This window comes from Diabrotica virgifera, chromosome 9 (assembly GCF_917563875.1).
Source record: "Diabrotica virgifera virgifera chromosome 9, PGI_DIABVI_V3a".
NCBI classification, from domain to species: Eukaryota; Metazoa; Arthropoda; class Insecta; order Coleoptera; family Chrysomelidae; genus Diabrotica; species Diabrotica virgifera.
In genome coordinates, this window is record NC_065451.1 from 77,171,833 (window position 1) to 77,189,015 (window position 17,183).

The 17,183-nt window shown below is 34.9% G+C and overlaps 1 protein-coding gene across 1 annotated transcript in view; it reads left to right on the top strand.

Annotated features, from left to right (window-relative positions):
- The window catches only part of LOC126892761 (basement membrane-specific heparan sulfate proteoglycan core protein-like), a 262,493-nt gene that overhangs the window by 18,326 nt on the left and 226,984 nt on the right, over window positions 1-17,183 (top strand). Inside the window, exons 3-4 of the mRNA XM_050662444.1 lie at window positions 554-739; window positions 3,785-4,045. Coding sequence (XP_050518401.1) covers window positions 554-739; window positions 3,785-4,045 — 447 coding nt within the window. The remainder of the gene's footprint in view (window positions 1-553; window positions 740-3,784; window positions 4,046-17,183) is intronic.

The window sequence follows — 17,183 nt, forward strand, 5'->3', positions numbered from 1 at the left end:
CCTCTTTAAAATTCCGGCCGAAATAAGAACACTAGTCAACCGTTAGATGGCGATAGCAGCCATACCAGCGAAACTCACAGAATATAGGCAACACTTTTTTCTTTCCAGAAAATTTCCGGTAAAAGTTATACTAGTAATCCTGTAGGTAGGTGGCGATACCAGCGAAGCTCTGAGCGGATAGATAATCGATTTTTAGTAGTTCCAATGTGACACAAAATCTGAACACGGGATAAAAAAGTTTATTTGAAGAAAGTATATTTTTTTGTTCTTTTTAATGGCTCGTTTTTGTAATATTTTATTTCATTCTAGAGTAATTTGCACATACTAACATATTTCTCAAACTGGGCCCTATACCGCCATTCTTTACTATATTAAGAATATGTGTGCCAAATATCTCAACAAAAGATTCAAAATTAAAGCTGCAATCTTGGAACGGGTTTTTCGCGTGATGATGTTGCCTCTTAAGGCAGAGGAGGTTTGATAAAGAGACATATATGGCCTTGTATGCTAATGATAATGGTAAATCATTAATATTATTTTTCTGTATTTTCAGGTGTAAAATTTAATGTAAGTTGGTCAAGAAAGGCCAATCTTCCTTTGACCAACAGCTCTAGACAACAAAATGGAGTGTTGTATATCGACAATGTCGAGAAAGAAGCTCAAGGAGAATACATATGCACAACTTTCGATTCCAGTAATAGAACAATACTCGACACCAAATATTATATCACGGTTATGAGTAAGTATAATTTGTTTTACTCTTCTATTGAATACTGTTCTGAAGCTATTTTCTTGTGGCATCTTAATGCCATTCTCATTAAGTCAACATTAACGGTCCAAGCTTCAGCAACATAAAGAAGAATAGAGTGGATATAACATTTTACCATCTGATATCGGATTTACAGATTGAATCTTTGGTTATTCAGAAATTTTCTCGACTTAAAAAAGACTGCTCTTGATTGCTCTATTCTTGATCGAATTTCGGATTTAGATCTTCCGTAATCCAGACTCCTAAGTATTTTATTTTGTCCACTTGCTCAATATCTTCATTTTTTATCTGGATCCATCCTTGTTATGACTTTACCACTCTTAGTGGTAACCATGGTTTTTGTTTTCATTATGTTTACTGTTAAACCAAACTGTTCCCCAGTTCCCAGTATCACAAATTGAGTCTAGTAGCGTCTGCAGTACTTTCTTTTCAGCATAATGACTGTATCGTCGGCATAACCAATGTTATTCATATTTTCGCCATTTATCTTAATCCGTTCTGTGAATTTTTGAAGTGCTTGTCATTGAAGTCATTTATAGGGTTAATAAGAGAGAAGAAATTATATAGATAACTAGCTGAACCGACGAACTTCGTAGCGCCTTACAGAATTAGATAATAATTCAATAACTAAAAATTAACAGAAGCAAAAAATTTTGTAATGTAATTAAAAAGAAATGCTTATTATTTGTTAAATAAACATTTTTTCTAGTTTCCGACAGCAGTAAAATGTATTTTAAAATAAATAAATAACATACATTAAATAAAAAATTCATATTTTGTTCAATTTGAGTCCAAAGGTTAAACTGTTGTACTTTCCGTACATAAAATTTGCCACTCATTCTTTTCATGTGCTCAGAATTTTTCTACTGCTTACGGTTCATGAGAAAGTTCCGTTTAGAGATATTTTTTGAAGATTTCGCAATATTAATAAATTCATATTTTGTTCAATTTGATTTCAAAAGTTAAACTGTTGCACTTTTCTTTCGTAAAATTTACCGCTCGTTCCTCTCATGTGCTCAAAATTTTTCTACGGCTTGAGATATTGTATTTTGAAAACCGATTTCTTTAGAGAAAATTTTTTAGCTGGGAGTATACCTGCTTAATTTGTTATTTTTCAAATATTGAATGGGTTGCATATTAAATGTAGTAATGAAACACAGACTTACTCACAATCATTTAATTAAACTTTGACGACCGGTTTCGATCTCTACATTATTCAGATCATCTTCAGGTCGGCGTTACAAGTAGTTAAAAAAATTTTTTCCTATTTGTCATTTCCTATACTTTGACCTCTGCACATATCGCAAAACATCAACGAGCAAAGACCATCACATTAGTACAAGTGTCTACAATAAAGTGATTTCATACTTGGCTACATTTAAAACACACCCACTCGAACGTTGTCTTTCTCCTTTCTAACACAACATCCTCTGTTTCTCAGCACACATCTTCCTTCAGGATCCATTCAAATTTCAAAAAATTTACTATGTTTTGACCTACGTAACATAACATGTCTGTTTGCCCTGTACCTCTCCCAGCTAACCAATTAGCATAAGTTGGACGTATAAACATGTTATCAACGAACTGGCAACGCATCCCTTGTATCGGCATCATTTAACTACTTGTAACGCCGACCTGAAGATGATCTGAATAATGTAGAGATCGAAACCGGTCGTCAAAGTATAATTAAATGATTGTGAGTAAGTCTGTGTTTCATTACTATATTTGTTATTTTTCACTTCATTACTGTGAGAGTTAGGGCGTCATGGGCAACCCCCTTATGACGTACGGGTATGAAAAATAAATCACAACCTATTCTCAGTTCTATAGAATATACCTCCAAATTTTCATAAAAATCGATCAAGCCATTTCGGGGGAGTATGGCAACTAACACTGTGACCGGAGAATTCTATATTCTATAATATATTATGTATATTTTATACAGTATATTATCTATAATAGATGTAAAATATTGAGATGGTTATTAAAAAATAATGGTTGATGAAGAAAAGTGAAAATTTAGAGTTGAATGTATATTTTGTTTCTACATCATATAAATTTCGACACCGATTTGGGCGTCGAAACGTTAATAAAAATCATTTTTTAATAATATTGTGGCTTATTTCCCATTATAAATAGTTAAAATCATATAAAATTAAGACAAAACAGTTTGTCCAAAAAAATAAAAAAAAATGTCGGGGGCAACCCCCCTTTTCACTCAGGTTGGTCGTACCAACTCAGAAACCTTCGAGGGTTCACGTACAATTTTGTTTAAGATCATCACGTGATTAAATGCAAATGCATAGTTTGCGAGTCTATAAGGTACATACATACATATTGTACATACATACAAACATTCATTTTTATTTATATAGAAGAGGTAATTTAGATGGCTGTTAAAAATTAACGGTTGGTGATAGAAAAGTGAAAATTTAGGGTTGCATGTATATTTTGGTTCTACATCGTATAAAATTAAAAAAGAACAGTTTGTCCAAAAAAATAAAAAAAAATTATGGGGGGGCAAGCCCCCTTTTTACTTAGTTTGGTCGTACCAACTCAGAAACCTTCCCAGGTTCATGTAGGTACAACAACTTTCATTAAGGTCATCATATGATCAAATGCATAGTTTGTGAGTCTATAAGGTACATACATACACATACATACATACATACATACAAACATTCATTTTTATTTATATAGATTAAGAGGCGGAAACTTGAATATTTCCGTCTTATAGTAAGAGCGTTTGTTGCTGAGTTTGATTATAGAGGGCAAAATAAGAGGTAAAAGAGATGTAAGAAGAAGACGAACCTCCTGGTTACAAAATCTAAGGGAATGGTTTAGTCTGAGCTCTAACCAACTATTTAAAGCTTCTGTTAGTAAAATAACAGTTGCCACGTTGATAACCTTCGATGGAAGGTGGAACCTTAAGAAAAATAATTATTTGGTAGTGTAGATCTGTATTTACAAGTTGTTTATAATCGCATTGTGTTAATTGTGTCTTCTTTTTTATAGTTCCTCCAACGATCACCGTGACTTTGCGTGAACTGGAGGCCTATCCAGGCGAGCATACTTATATCAACTGCAGTGCAACTGGTGACCAACCCATTGAAATTTACTGGTTACGTTGGGGAAGTGCCATACCCAGTTCAGTTTACACCAGATATGGATACATTAGTTTCAACAGTACCCAATTGGAGGATGCCGGTAGATATTTGTGCGTGGCTAGAAATAGAGCTGGCAACGCAACTGCTGAAGTTGTTGTCAAAGTAGAAGGTTGGTACTCTATCCTGGATTAATAAAGCTTAGTACTGTTAGGTTATTTTAGGAACTATTTCGCGAATTGACTTTTAATTATTATTAAATGAACAAAAGACTTACTTGAAATTGTTTATTTTTAACACTTACAATTTAACTACAATATCTAATTTATTTTACACTTTCTAACTTATTTAATTTATTTAATAATTACAAATATGACTTATCTACTTTAAATACACATAATACATTTTAAAACCCGATCACGACGTAAAAATATTCTCGCGTCGAAAATATTAACTGAATCCGTCTCCATGCAAAAACGTGAATTTATATTGCTTGTCTCAGAATTCTCGATCATTCTGGGGTACTGGCGAATCCTCGAGACGGTGATCTTACTCTTTGTTGACGGTTCGGCGGGGCAGGGCCGGACTCAGTTCGAAATGCGTAACATTGCCCCCTCCTTAAGAAATGGTTCCTCCTGGAACTCTATCGGAACTCGAACTGGGTGCTGGGCTATCGGCAACTCCCTGTTGTATAAAAATGGCAAGGGACGGTCTTCGCTCCTCACCAGTAACTATGCGGATTGCAACAGACTAATACCTGGATCTCGGTGTCTTGGAAAATTTCTTCTACCATATTTCGGATAACTCTCCAGTCTAATTGGCGGCATTCTAACTCTGGCATGGCTAACTTTTGCACGTTGGACTCCAACACGTGTTCTCTCAATTGAATTAATGCATCCCTTACATCTTGGTAGGTAGGTTGGTCATGGACAGTGTCGTTTGTTACCAGATAGAAAAGGTAACGTGATGCATATTGGAGTTTTAATACTTTGCCAGGAGCTGGCAGTTGGCATTGAAATTCTGAAACTCGACCAAACTTCCTTCGAAAGGCGGATGCCAACCCTCGTGCGTCTTTGATACTGGCCGGGATGGTATGGGCCAGTGAATAGTCATCGGGAAGTGCGAGTACATCTCGCTTTTCTTTAGTGGTAACACCATGTCTCGCTTTACCGGTACCTCCACAGGCCCTCATGAACTCCTCAAACGTGAGTTCAGGTATTTCTCGAACTTGATTTACCACCATTTCTTCATCTGCGTCGTGGTCTCCCTCGTACGGCGCCAACCGGTTATGGTGGACTATCATCGACTTTCCCCTAGGAATCTTGCTTATTCTGTAAATAACATCATTAATTTTCTTGACATTGAGGTACGGGCCTTCCCAGAACTTCTGCAACTTGGGAGAACAACCTGTTCACTTCTTTGGATTATAAAGCCAGACTTTGTCGTTCTCCTTGAAACATCCCTTCTCGGCTTGGGTATCGTATCGTTTCTTTATTCGGTCGCCAGCGTTCTGAAGATAGGAACGGACCAACTCGTGTATATCGTCCATTCTTCTTCGCAATTCATTCACATAATCCTGACCAGCCACATCTTGTTCAGGTCCAAATAGGACTTTTGCTGGTGTGTGGCCCGTTGATTCATTAACAGCAGATCTATAGGCCATTGCTAAGAACGGAAGGTACTGGTCCCAGTCTCGCTGATGACTGGCACCATCTTTGTCAAATACTTGCCGACTGTCTTATTCATACGCTCCACCATTCCATCCGATTGCGGGTGATAGGCCGTGGTTCTTGTCTTCTTCATGCCTAATCTATCACAGATCCCCTGAAATAGATCGCTCTCAAAGTTCCTTCCTTGGTCACTATGGATCTCCAGAGGCACTCCAAATCGGCTGATACAGTCTTTGATTAGCACATCTGCAATAGTGGCGGCCTTTTTATCTGGAATTGCGTAGATCTCAGCCCATTTCGTAAAGTAATCCATTGCGACCAACATGTATTTGCATCCATTTTCACTTTCTGGAAATGGCCCGGCAATATCCAAAGCTATTCTTTCGAACAGACTTCCAACATTGTACTGTCTCATAGGAGCCTTTCTTTTCCGGTAGGGTCCTTTACTTGTAGCGCAGGTAGTACATTTCTTACACCAGTCCTTCATATCGTCGGAACTATTCATCCAATAAAATCGTTCCCGAATTCTCTGAAGGGTTTTCTTTACACCAAAATGCCCTGTTTTGTTGCAGTGGGAGCACTCCACTGGGCATGGTCTTCTAGAAAGGGAATCAGCGTTCCTGTGGCTAACTCCGGCCCGATGCTCGATCTTGAAATCGTATTCTTGAAGTCTTTCAATCCATCTGGCTATCTGACCCTCTGGATTCTTAAACTGTATTAACTGGCGGCATGGTCGGTTCGGAGTAGAAACTTCCTTCCATAGAGGTATTGATAGAAGTGTTCCACTGATTTTACTACTGCTAGAATTTTTCTTTTTGTGACGCAGTAATTTTGTTCAGGTTTTGAAAACACTTTACTAAAATATCCCAGAACTCGTTCCTGTCCTCCTTGAATCTGAGACAGCACTCCTCCAATTCCCAAATTACTTGCATCCGTATCTAAGATGAATTCTCCTTCTGGCAGTGGATACCCTAATATTGGCGCTGTAATTAAATGCCTCTTCAATGTTTCAAATGCCGTTTGGTAGTCTCCATCCCAGAAATAATCCCTTGCTTCCTCTGTGAGTCGCGTTAGTGGCTTATAGCGATATCTGCAATCTTTTTAATGAACCTCCGGTAGTAAGTACATAGTCCTAGAAAACTTCTCACTTGATGTTTATCAGTTGGTTCAGGCCATTCCTTAATGGAATCGATTTTTTCCTTTATCCACGGCCACTCCTTCTTTGTTGACTATATGACCTAAATAATTGACTTTACTTTGAAACAGCTGGCATTTCTTGGAGTTTAAAATTAACTGGGCAGCTTTAAGTCGATTAAAAGCGTCTTCTAAATTCTTCAGATGGTCTTCAAAAGTCTCTCCCAAAACGATTATGACGTCTAAATACACCAGGCACGTCTTCCAAGATAACACTCTCAAACACATTTTCCATAAGCCTCTCAAATGTCGCAGGAGCAATGCAGAGTCCAAACGGCATAACGTTGAATTCTCATAATCCAGATCCTGTAGTAAAGGCCGTCTTCTCCTTGTCCACTGGATCCATTTCTACCTGCCAATATCCAGACTTCAAGTCCAACGTAGAAAACAATTTACTTCCAGCCAATGTGTCCAACGTGTCTATAAGAGGATAACTATCTTTCTTGGTAACATTATTCAACAAACGGTAGTCCACACAGAACCTTGTAGCTCCATCTTCTTTTTGACCAGAACCACAGGAGAGACCCATGGGCTCGTAGAAGGTTCTACCCCGTCTTTCTTCATTTGTTGAACAATCCTTTCAGCTTCCTCCCTCTTCACCTGTAGTAATTGTCGAGCTGTTTGACGAATTGGCCTAGCGGTACCAGTGTCAATTTTATGTTTGACAACTGTCGTTCTTCCTCTCTTTCCTCCTTTCGGTACGAATATGTAACGATATTGCCAAAGAAATTTCCTTATTTCCTTTTCTTTTCTCCACTTGATTTAGAGATTGGCCTGCAACTGCAACCATTTGGTCGAACTTGTCGTTGGAATTATCTGATGTTGTCATCTGCCGGATTATGGACGTCACGGGTACACAAGTTCCTACTTTTGTCTCCTTCTTGATGGTCACCGAGTAGTCATTGACATTAATCAATCTCACGAGAATTTCTTTAGTAGAAGTAACCAATTCCTTTCCAATTATGATTCCTCGGCCAACCTCCTAGTCGTGGTTCCATGGCTCCATCATAACAGGTGTTCCTTCTTCTACAATTCCCTGTAGCCGCGCTATGATGATCGTTTCACTCCTCGCAGGCACAACTGTATCTTCTCTAATAGCTGCTAGCATAGTGCTGTCATCATGTGGATGAAGAAATACCTCCTCGTTGCCAACTTTGATTACCCTGTTCTTAAAATCCAATTGAAATCCACGCAAATTCATTACGTCCATTCCTAATATAACATCTTCTTCGATGTCTGCAACTATGACAGTATGGACGAACTTTTCTGCTCCAATCCCTAATTGTATCTTGATTTCTCCGTGGATGTTGTCATTTTCACCTGTGGCAGTCCGCAGTCGCAACCTCGTTGGTAAGAGCTTCCTACGGCTATTTATAACTGACGGTCGAATGATGGTCCTGGTCGCTCCGGTATCCACCAACAATGTATACTTTTTACCATTTATTTCTCCATCTACATATACACTATCTTCACGACATTTCAAAGAAGCTATTAGTATGAGAGGGTCTTTGGAAAAGTTGCGGGTCGAAGCTGCCCCCTAAGGCCGACCCGTTCTAGTTTTCCAACTGATGAGTTTCTTAATTGCTATTGTACCTAGGGTACTTACATGAACTCCGCACGTGTCCTATTTCACAATTCCAGCACCTTATGGTCTTCGTTTTCTTGGATGCAATGTCCTTCATCATATTAACAAGCTGGTCAAGTTTGTCCTAATCCTGTTCCTCTTTCACAGTCCTAACTTTACTGTACCCACCAGAGGCTTGGGTAGCTGATTCGTATTCGAGGGTGGCGGACAAGACATCGACCAGCGCAGCGTCTTGTGACGAGCTAATCGCAGTGTTCTTTGCATTTCATAATCACGAAGGCCATCAATGAATGTTTTAACAGCCAACTTTTCCATCGTGTTTTCGGGAGCTGTTGGATACGCATATCGTACTAACCTGGCAATATCTACCTCGTATTCATCTTTCTTTTGTCTTCGATTTTTAAACTGCGACTGATAGACATGCTGTAAATGTTCGTGCCCGTATCGCATATTCAGTCTCTTTTTGAGCTGTTCGAAGTCATCTGTCGGCTATGGTCTGGAGGACATCCAAAGCGTCGCCTCGAAGAGCAATAGTGAGGTTTACAGCTTTTTCTTTTTCGGACCATCCGTTCGCTCTGGCCGCCGATTCGAACTGTTTCATGTAATTGTTCCATGATGACTTTTCGTCGAAATTTGGCACCTTAACACGAGCAAGACTCGCATTACCTTCAACTATCGACCGTGGCTCCAATTTGTATTTGGTTTCAGCATCTTTAATGTCTGTTAAGATGGGTTCCATCCCTTTGGCTACTTTTCCGTTTCTTCCATTTTCTTTTCTATTTTCTTTTCTATCTTGTCGTCAAAATCAGAGGTGACTTTAGATATGCTAGCAGAGATCTCGTCAGTCATCTTGCTTTCAAGGGATGAAATATCACCCGAAACTTTAGAAATATCACTAGAAACTCTATGTTTTAATGATGTTATATTCGCCGAAACTTTCGAAACATCCGAGGAAACTTTCGAAATCTCGCCAGAAACTTGGAAGATTTCACCAGAAACTTTGTTCTCTAACGATGTAATGTCTCCAGAAACTTTGTTCTCTAACGATGTAATGTCTGTCGAAACTTTGTTCTCTAATGATGCAATGTCTGTCGAAACTTAAAAGATTTCACCAGAAACCTTCGAAATTGACGAAATCACAGCAGCATGCTTGTCTTCAAACAAATAGGTTTCTGGATCTTGACCCTCTTCTTGCAAAGCGTTCTTTAGTCGTTCGACTAGATCAGCCTTTTTCCCAGTAGTGTCCATGTTTCTCTCTTCTAATTGGTTGCGTAGCTCCTTAACGAGCAGGTCAGCAATTTTCTGCTTGTGCTGTGAAGACATGGTCACACACTTTATTTATTACGATTTATATTTATTTATTTTTTTTAAGATTCCACACTGTATTTTAACCGAGTGTATGTTTACTTATTTAAACTATCCTACTTCGACACCATTTGTTAGGTTATTTTAGGAACTATTACGCGAATTAACTTTTAATTATTATTAAATGAACAAAAGACTTACCTGAAATTGTTTTATTTTTAACACTTACAATTTAACTACAATATCTAATTTATTTTACACTTTCTAACTTATTTAATTATTTAATAATTACAAATATGACTTATCTACTTTAAATACAGATAATACATTTCAAAATCTATCACGACGTAACAATATTCTCGCGTCGAAAATATTAACTGAATCCGTCTCCACGCAAAAGCGTGAATTTATATTGTTTGTCTCAGAATTCTCGATCATTCTGGGGTACTGGCGAATCCTCGAGACGGTGATCTCACTCCTTGTTGACGGCTCGGCGGGGCAGGGCCGGACCCAGTTCGAAATGCGTAACAGTACTAACGGGGGGCTATACTATAATATATTATATCTCATATATTACATCCCATATCGCTCACTACAGTAATAGTTCAGAGAAATAAGGAAAAAAATATCCTGTTGGTGACACAACCCCCTCCAGGCCGAAACCAAATTTTTTGAGTAGTATGGATATCTATATTAATAACCTTTATGTTTCCTGCAGCCGATTTTGATGATATTCATAGTTATAAACAAATGAAGATCAAAAAAGGGAAATTTTCGCTTTTTTCGTCTATAACCAACAAGTTAAGCATTTAAACAAATTTGAGAGGAAGAAACTCATAAATCGTCTAAAAAATTTCAATATGGCTTTCGCTGAATATGTCTATCCTTATTGGCTGCTTAGAAAATTGCAAAATAAAAAATAAATTTTGAGTTTTTATAAATATTCATAACTTATGTAAAAATTAACGAACCTTCTTATTAAACGAATTGCTGAGACTTTTGGTGCTTAAATTATATTTTAAATTTCGAAGCAATTGGTCAAATAGTTTAACAGTTATTTAATTTTTTTATCCCAAATTAATTTTTTTTGCAACGCTATAAGTCAGAAAATGATGAAGTTCCACTTATACTTTGGATAGTTTATGAAAGAAGAAGATTTATACTATTAATTTAATTAAAAAAAATAACAAAAAATAATTCTAAATACTGCAAAATTATTTTGCAAAAACATGTGAATTAAAAAAAGGGGGGGCTAACTTCGTCCCTAATTGACCTAGGACAATTGTTTTTCTTTGTAAATATGTATAAAAATTCAGTCTTTCCAAATATGAAACAATAATTTTTCTACGGGTAACGGTTAAAAAGTTATTCTAATTGTTTATAAGTAAGCAAAAAATCTATGGGTTTTTGCAAAATAATTTTACACTGTTTAAAATTACTTTTTGTCATTTTCTTTTAATTAAGTCAATAGTATAAATGTTCTTCTTCCATTAACTGTCAGAAGTCTTACTGTAACCTCATAATTTTCTGACTTATAGTGTTGCAAAAAAAATGAATTTGGGATAAACAAATTAAATAACTTTTAAACTATTTGACAAATTGCTTTGAAATTTACAATATAATTTAAGCACCAGAAATCTCAGTATTTGGTGTAATAAGAAGGTCCTATACTTAGTCTAATTTACTAACCGTTGCACGTCATCCGCGTCATAGCCTGTGACGTCGCATGATACCAACACGAAATATTTAGGCGGTAGGTGTGTTCTTTTTTAGAATCACTTTGCCAAGTACACTGGAATTACAGCCACTAGACATATTTTATTATATACGCGTAGAAATAATATTTGAAGATTTCTATTAATGTTAACCTAAAGAAATACACAATAATATGTTTCATTTAATTTGTATAAATGGATTATAAAACGTTTTTATGAAGCAGATTTGCTTGGAACACACTGTAACTGTAATCGAACGAAGGTGACATTTTAGAATAAATTGGTAATATTTATTTGACAGTTGTGGTGATGACACTTCATATTTGTTTATATTCTTTACTATAAGTATCCATTTTATTATATTTACTGTTTTTATTATTTATTTTACTATAAAAAGATCCTCTACTATAAAAATATAAATTTCACCTAATTTTATCACCACTTGGAATAATCGAGGTATCTGACAACTTTTTTAGTTGTTATTGTAGACATATACAAAGAAACCTACCGGCTTCATGCCAAGAGTTTGGAGCCGTTTTTTAATTATTAACAATGGATTGCAAAAACGCTTGCACTGCAAATCTTAAAAGATTATAACTTAATTCTTGTTCTTTATTTCTTAAGTTTTTACTTATTTACATTGAATATTAATTTGTTTTGTTGTATAATCCACGTTTACATTAATTATGTGATTTATTTGATTTAAAATGGATTGAGGATTTTTTTATACTTTGGCAACTATGTCAACTTAGATCTCTAGCGTAGATAATGACGTGCAACGGTAAGTAAATTAGACGGACTGTAAGTTATTTTTTACAGAAGTTATGAATATTTATAAAAACTCAAAATTTATGATTTATTTTGCAATTTTCTAAGCAACCAATAAGGATAGATATATTCAGCGAACGCCATATTGAAATTTTTTAGACGATTTATGAGTTTCTTACTCTCAAATTTATTTAAAATGCTTAACTTTTTCGTTATAGACGAAAAAGCGAAAATTTACCGTTTTTTGATCTTCATTTGTTTATAACTATGTATATCATTAAAATCGGCTGCAGGAAACATAAAGGTTATTAATATAAATGTCCATACTACTCAAAAAATTTGGTTTCGGCCTGGAGGGGGATGTGTCACGAGAAAAATCTTATTTCTCTGGACTATAATGAAAGATCAGAACAGTAAACGGGTGTGTTTTCAAAAAAACTGATAGTGTGTAAAAACTTTATTAAACCAGCTAAGTACTTTCAGCATATCAAAATGCCATCATCAGAGCTTTCTTATAAAAAGACTAAGTAAATGAATTAGTTATTCATAAAAAATACAAAGGTGTAAAAAACTTACGTCCCATAGGTATAAATAACTCAAATGAAGAGTAATCGTTGAACAACACATCACAATATTTAAAATTGATCCAGGGCTAAGCCTCCGGTTATCGATAAAAAACCCTTAAAATAAATAAATTATCAGTAGTAATTGCACAAGAGCTCTAAAATTATCGAATTTTCCCGAGTGACACTTTGACAGCTGTAATTTCATGACCCGAAGGGGAGTGAAATTATGTCATAAAGTGTCGCGAGGGCAAAAATTCGATAATAATTTTAGAGATCGAGTGCAATTTGCTGCGATTATTTCATGAATAAAACTGTTCAAAACCAAAATTTTATTGTAATTTATTTATGTAAGTACAAATTAGTACAATTAAACATACAGTTGTTATAAATATTTGACGGTTGAAAGGCATCACTTTTATAATTTTTAAAACAATAATTGTCATTAATGTCACTGAATGTATTTTTTCGTAGCAACGAAGGGTATCTGATCTGACGTAATATACTTAACGACGGGATATTATCAAAAATTATCAGTTTAATTTTTATTTCTGTAGCTTTCTATTGGTCAGAATCTCCTATGAATGGAATAATCAGTAGTAATTGCACAAGAGCTCTAAAATTATCGAATTTTTCCCGAGTGACACTTTGACAGTTTTAATTTATGTCAAAGTGTTACGAGGGCAAAAATTCGATAAATTTTAGAGATCGAGTACAATTTGTTGCGATTATTTCATGAATAAAACTGTTCAAAACCAAAATTGTATTGTAATTTATTTACGTAAGTTCAAATTAGTACAATTAAACACACAGTTGTTATAAATATTTGACGGATGAAAGTAATCTCTTTTATAATTTTTAAAACATTAATTGTCATTAATGTCACTGAATGTATTTTTTCGTAGCAACGAAGGGCATCTGACGTAATATACTTGACGACGGGATATTATCAAAAATTATCAGTTTAATTTTTATTTTTGTAGCTTTCTATTGGTTAGAATCTCCTATGAATGAAATAATCACATTAATGTGAGTACTATACAATGGCTACCGTTTTACATTCAACAGCTGTTACTGACAATTTTGAAATGATGAAGAACGGAAGCAAAGTCCGAAGCGACCTCTATATTATTAAATTAATAATAATCAAAAAATTTAAAAATGACAAAGTTGTCATACGTAGGCAAGTGAAGTTAATATAAAATTATTGAAGCTAAATTTTTTAAATTACAATTGTTAAGTTTAAAGTGAAAAGTTAAATGTGTAAAATTATCAAAATTATCAAAGTATTTTTAAAGGACAAACCGTTAAATATAGAAGTGATATAGATGAAAACAAACCAAGGAGAAGTCTTGTTTTCATCTATCTCACTTCTATATTAGAAGTCTTGTTTTCATCTATCTCACTTCTATATTTAGTCAAGAATCAACGGTTTTGACCTTTAAAAAATGCTTTGATAATTTTGATAATTTTACACATTTAACTTCTCACTTTAAACTTAACAATTGTAATTTAAAAAATTTAGCTTCAATAATTTTATATTAACTTCACTTGCCTACATATGACAACTTAGTCTTAACTTAAATATAAATAATAATGATATTGAACTTGTTTCATCATTAAAGTTCTTAGGACTTCATCTAGATGAATGTCTTAACTGGAGGAAACATTGTGATACACTGGCCGCAAAATTAAACTCAGTAACGTTTTTGTTTCGAAATTTAAAATAAGTATTAACGGAGAAACAATTAATAATGCTTTATTGTGCCCAAACCGAATCTCGTTTGAGATACGGGATTTGTTTTTGGGGATCAAGTTCCCATATCAATGAAGTCTTTTTTGCACAAAAAAGAATAATACGGACTATTGCTGGTATCCCTCATAAAACAAGTTGTAGGCAATACTTTCAAAATTTCAAAATATTGCCATTGGCCTGTATTTATATTCTGGAGACTTGTATATATATGTTTAATAACCTCGAAAATTTTAAAACCAATGGGCAAATACATAACATGAACACTAGATATAAAGATATCTTGCGTGCCCCAATGTGTAGGGGAAATATATATTGCAGGTCCCCGAGTATAATGGGACAAAGACTCTATAATAGTTTACCAACCCATATAAAATTGTGTAAGAGCCTGACAAGCTTTAAACTAAATTTAAAGGAATTTCTGATGACACACATTTTTTATTCGGTTGAAAAATTTCTTCAATTTTAAATGTATTTTCATTGTTAGTTTGTGTAGTGAAATTGTTTATTTTTTGTTATATTTACTTAATGTATTCCTTTTGACAAATTGTGTACAGACTCTGTCTGTCTAAAAGAAAATAAAGTATTTATTTATTTATTTATAGTCATTTTCAAATTTTTTGATTATTATTTAATAATATAGAGGTCGCTTCGGATATTGTTTCCGTTCTTCATCATTTTAAAATTGTTAGCAACAGCTGTTGAATGTAAAATGGTGGCCATTATATAGTACTCACATTGATGTGATAATTTTCACCCATGACCGGAGGCTTAGCCCTGGGTCAATTTTAAACATTGTAATGTGTTGTAATGTGTTGTTCAACGATTACTCTTCATTTGAGGTATTTATACCTATGAGACGTAAGTTTTTTTCACCTTTGTATTGTTTATGAATAAATCATTTACTTAGTCTTTTTATAGGAAAACTCTGATGTTTGATAGAACTTTTGATATGATGAAAGTACTTAGCTGATTTAATAAAGTTTTTCCACATTATCAGTTTTTTGGAAAACATACACCCGCTTACCGTTTTGATTTATATAGAAGTATGTACAAGTCATACAGTCTTTTTCTAATAAAGAAAGAGCCTGCATACACAGAATCATAATATACAGTGATAAGTGATAAAATGTAAGAAAATGAGATGAAACTAGTAAAGGTGTAAATTATCAATAGAAACGTATGAATTTACAGTACATTATGTAGTTTTCCACCTTTAGACGTATCGGAGGAATATGACATGATAACTAACACTGTGACATATGACAGGAGAATTTTATAAAATTTAAAATCAAAAGAATTTTGTAAAATTCTCCTGTTACAGACGTCTAAAGGTGGAAAACTATGTAATGTACTGTAACAAAATAATTAATGACCGACCCTCGTATAACAGATCCCATCTCCACATACACATTCCACGTCGATCTTTCTAGATAAGACGCGATGTAGCGGGACGAAAGACGAGAAATTCTCCGAATGTGTGGACAATAACTAGAGGTAAGCGCCGATTGTTCCAGAATAACGACTGGGCTATAAATACAGATAAATTTTGTAAATAGAGTTAGTTGATAATATAAATTCGATCCGAACTTGTATAAATAAATTCGTATAAACGAACGGAGAGTATTATTTTAACGGTAATCACGCTACAGTGGTGTCGGTGTTCGGTAAACTTAATACAGTAAACTTAGTGCGATATAAATAAGTAAATTAGAGAAAGATTTTAAAAGACTTTTAGACTTTATTCGTCGTTAATAATTAAAGTGCGTTAATTGTTCGGTATTCGGAAAGACTTTTAAAAGACATTTTGAAAAGTACGTGTGTGCAGACCAAAGATGTTGCTACAAGAACTTTCCGTAAAACAGCTCCGTGAACAGCTAGAGGAACGAGATGAAGACAGCAGTGGGTCCAAGAAAGTCCTACAAGCACGACTCGAGGAAGTACTCACGAAGAACGGAGATGATCCAGAGATGTTCCACTTCCAGTCAGCAGAACAAGCAATCTTATCGAAATTAAAAACTGTTTCTCAAACGATTGATGAGTCTTCTCAAAAGATACTTCTAGAAAAAGCGATGAGAAATTCGAAAACGTTGATAAAAAATTTGACGAGACTTCTCAAGTAATTAAAGAAGTTAGTAGACAGAACAACGAGAAACTTGAAGAAATTTGCAGACAGAACAACGAGAAACTTGAAGAAGTTTGTAGACTGAACAGCGAGAAGTTTGAAAGTGTTTCTCGTGCAATTAAAGAAGTTTGCAGACAGAAAAACGAGACATTCGAAGAAGTTTTTAGAACAACCGATAAGATACAGAAAAGTGTAGACGACAATAAAGAAATGTTAGAAGAGAAGATCAAACAATTAGAGACCGTAGAAGAAAAGATCAAAGAATTAGAGAGCATGATAACCAATACGAAGATGCAACCACTAATTAATACAGTAGCTTTAGATTCTGTAGTGAAAGATGAACTACCGAGAGACGAAACGTCGCGTAATATGAGATTCAAATTACCACCATTTGATGGAAAGTCCTCTTGGTCCATATACCTTAGACAGTTTGAAGCTATTGCGACCGCCAATCATTGGACCGAACAAGAAAAGGCTGTTTCTTTGACTGCTGCTTTACGAGGTGATGCTGCAGATATATTAAGGTCAATTCCTAAGGGTCAAGAAAAATGTTACCAGACCTTGTTCACTCGTCTAGAAAAACGCTATAGAGATGCTCATCTACAACAAGTATACAAAGCACAACTGCGAAG